This window comes from Halyomorpha halys, unplaced genomic scaffold, assembly GCF_000696795.3.
Source record: "Halyomorpha halys isolate HHAL.00 unplaced genomic scaffold, Hhal_1.1 Scaffold301.1, whole genome shotgun sequence".
Taxonomy (NCBI): domain Eukaryota; kingdom Metazoa; phylum Arthropoda; class Insecta; order Hemiptera; family Pentatomidae; genus Halyomorpha; species Halyomorpha halys.
The window spans coordinates 479,945-482,824 of record NW_027112712.1 but is presented as its reverse complement, the minus strand read 5'-3'; the positions used below and the strand labels follow the sequence as shown (position 1 = coordinate 482,824).

General features: G+C 34.4%; 1 protein-coding gene across 1 annotated transcript in view; it reads left to right on the top strand.

Moving 5' to 3' along the window:
• Positions 1–1,376, top strand: part of daw (dawdle) — a 44,926-nt gene extending 43,550 nt beyond the window's left edge. The window contains exon 5 of the mRNA XM_067050508.1: positions 1,129–1,376. Coding sequence (XP_066906609.1) covers positions 1,129–1,284 — 156 coding nt within the window. The 3' untranslated portion in view covers positions 1,285–1,376. The remainder of the gene's footprint in view (positions 1–1,128) is intronic.
• The last annotated feature ends 1,504 nt before the right edge of the window (positions 1,377–2,880 follow it).

Sequence of the window (2,880 nt, the reverse complement as noted above, 5' to 3'; positions counted from 1 at the left end):
AAATTTTCGATAGACTTCGCTTCAATTCGGCTTATTAGTCGGTCATCCCCTTTAATGAAGTGGCTCATTTCTCCGGTAAACCGTTCAAGGTCTGAAACGGCCTTCCTCAAGTCCTGGGCGGTTGCTGTGCGTACTTTTACCCACTCAAGTGTTGTAGCGTGGGCTCACGCTAGAGACTCTTCTGGTCGTGGGGCAAGCTCCGTGGGTGGAGGAGTCACCTCCATGGGAGGAAAGTTCTGGATCCTATTTTGATTCAAAGCTTCCAGGTTAAAAACCACTTGTCTAACGATCCCGTTGCCATTAGCAGCCATTATTTACAAAAAACTGATCTGCTCAGTCAGCTGACATCGAAGTACCAGCTGACTGTAACATACATATATATTTCTTATATATAATAAGAAAAGAGAAAAAATAAGAAAAAGAAATGTTAGTAACAAAAACAATAACATTCATAGATTTAATAAAATAAATAATTGACTTATAATTGGGGGGGGGGGAGATAATTTGAGAAAAAGACGAAGAGGAAAAATAAATAAAATAGTAGCAATGGTAATAATAGAAATGGATAAATATGGAATTTATAACAGGATGTTCTGTAGCTGTTTTAGTCTGGGCTTCAATCTTCGGGATGAGGCTAGATTTCCCATGTCGCAAGTTACTGCTCCTTTGACTGCCAGTAACTTGGAGTGAATTCGTCTTCTATTGATTCCATTTGTAGTTCGCGATGCAATTGGCTGTTTCTCACAAACTAGGGACCGCCAATACGATTTTTAGGACCATATTTTGGAATGATTGTAATATTTTCCTTTTCCTAAGGGACGCCACTCCCTAGACTTCATAGCCATGCATCAGTAGTGGCCTGAGCATTATTTTATAAATAAGAATAGTTTTATTTGGTTTTGATTTAATTTATGATAGGATATTGCTAACTGTGTGTAGGTTTTGGTTAATTCAATGTTGATATGCTGATTCCAGGTAAGGCGGCGATCGAAGTGAATTTCAATAGAGTTGGAACTGTTTAAAGATACTTCTGATTTAATTTATTTCGATGAAAAACAAAATTAAGTGTACTTATCATTCGTAATTTTTTAGTATACCCCTAATTTTTTTGGTTTATTTTTTTTTCAGAAACTACTCCTAACGAAAGGACCTGCAATGGAAATCACTCCATGTTGCACACCAACAAAACTATCTTCTGTGCAATTGATTTATATGGATCCGAATGGGACGTTTATTCAGAAGACCATTCCAGACTTAATAGTAGAAGCATGTGGTTGCATGTAGCTAAAATATCCAAATAAATGACACAATTCTTAATAAATGAATAATGTAACTTAGAATTTTCCTTAGTGAATTAAAAGCACATTTAATTATTACAGATTTTTTAATTAAAAGTTTGATGCTCTCTTAATTTTTACGATATATTTTATCATCAAGAGTTCTCAGGGAAAAATAAATTGTTCAGGTGCAGACTGAAAAGAAAAAAAAAGGTAGTTTTGACCCAGAAACTGGATAGTTTATAGAGTAAGAAGTGTTTCAGTTGAGTGTGAGTGCCGGTGCTGTAAATTGATGAACTCAATAGCTATAATAAGTGTTAAGTGGTAGAGTCTGTTTCAGCTCAAACGAGCTTGAATTAGATAATATTTCTTGCAGCAATAAACTAAACTAGAGACGTTGGCTTAGTTACTTTAAATGTCCAGTATTTGGAACAAAATAAAAATATTTGGGATTTCCTCTTGCATGCTTCACGTTGTTACATTATGACTCACCCAAAGTAGTCCAGGGAAATGGTAGTTACACATAGGAGTAATGGATATCTATGCAATTCAACATCTGACATACTGAACACTAATTTGAAGTTTTCTGATAACCTTTCCAGCAAATCAACAAAAAACAGGACATTTTCACAGTTTTATGCATCGAATCTCGAGACTATGCATATTATCGACAAGACCAGGCTATACTAAATTAAAACAAACCAAATAATCTACAAATTTCATCTGTAGTTTTTAAATGTACGACCAACAGGTGAGGAGTCAGACAAACATAATGGTTAAAGAAATTTCCACATAAAAAAAACAACAAACATAAAACATATCATTCTTTGTAGACCTTCCTGCATATTGCATGCAATAATCTCTGCATTTCTGGAGGACTAAATTTCTATGGCACAAAGCTTCCACGCTTAAGTTACACATTATTCATTCTTTCTACTCGTTTAATTTCTAAATCACCTATATTTTTTCAGTACCATGACGTAAAAACAAATCTAAGGTTTCTTTCGGGTATGGTCAACAATAAAATTGATTTTTCATATTGACATATTGGCAATTTAGTTGTTTTGATTTTAATTAAACAATTCTAAATTATCGCCCTTCAATAATTCTAGTGAACAACTTACAATGATTAAACTCTTTTTCAATAAATAACTAATATTATTAATCGTTGCTACATCGTCATTTGGCGAGGAATTGATATTCGGAAGGTTGCAGTTCCAGCGATGGTGGTTCAAATGGGACAAATGGAGGTTCTCCAGAGTCAAAGAACCTTCACCTTTTCACAATGTTTGTCTGAAAGAGAAATACACGAACATTACCTCAAGCAAGGAACCCAACCTGTGAGTAGATTCGTGTATAACCATACGGAAGTTTTATTTTAGTAAACTTTAAGAGTTGATATTGGTAAAACTATTAAGTGATTTTTTTATCAATTTATTTCCTTCCTGCCTTGCCTTTCACAAATACAGATGTTGGTACAATTATTATGGTACTATGGTAAATCTACGCACAGTACCATACTATGACTAAAGTTACCAATTAACGTAATAAATTTGGCACGCATTGCACTACGATCCCTTCACAGTTTGAACAAATTTTGCTG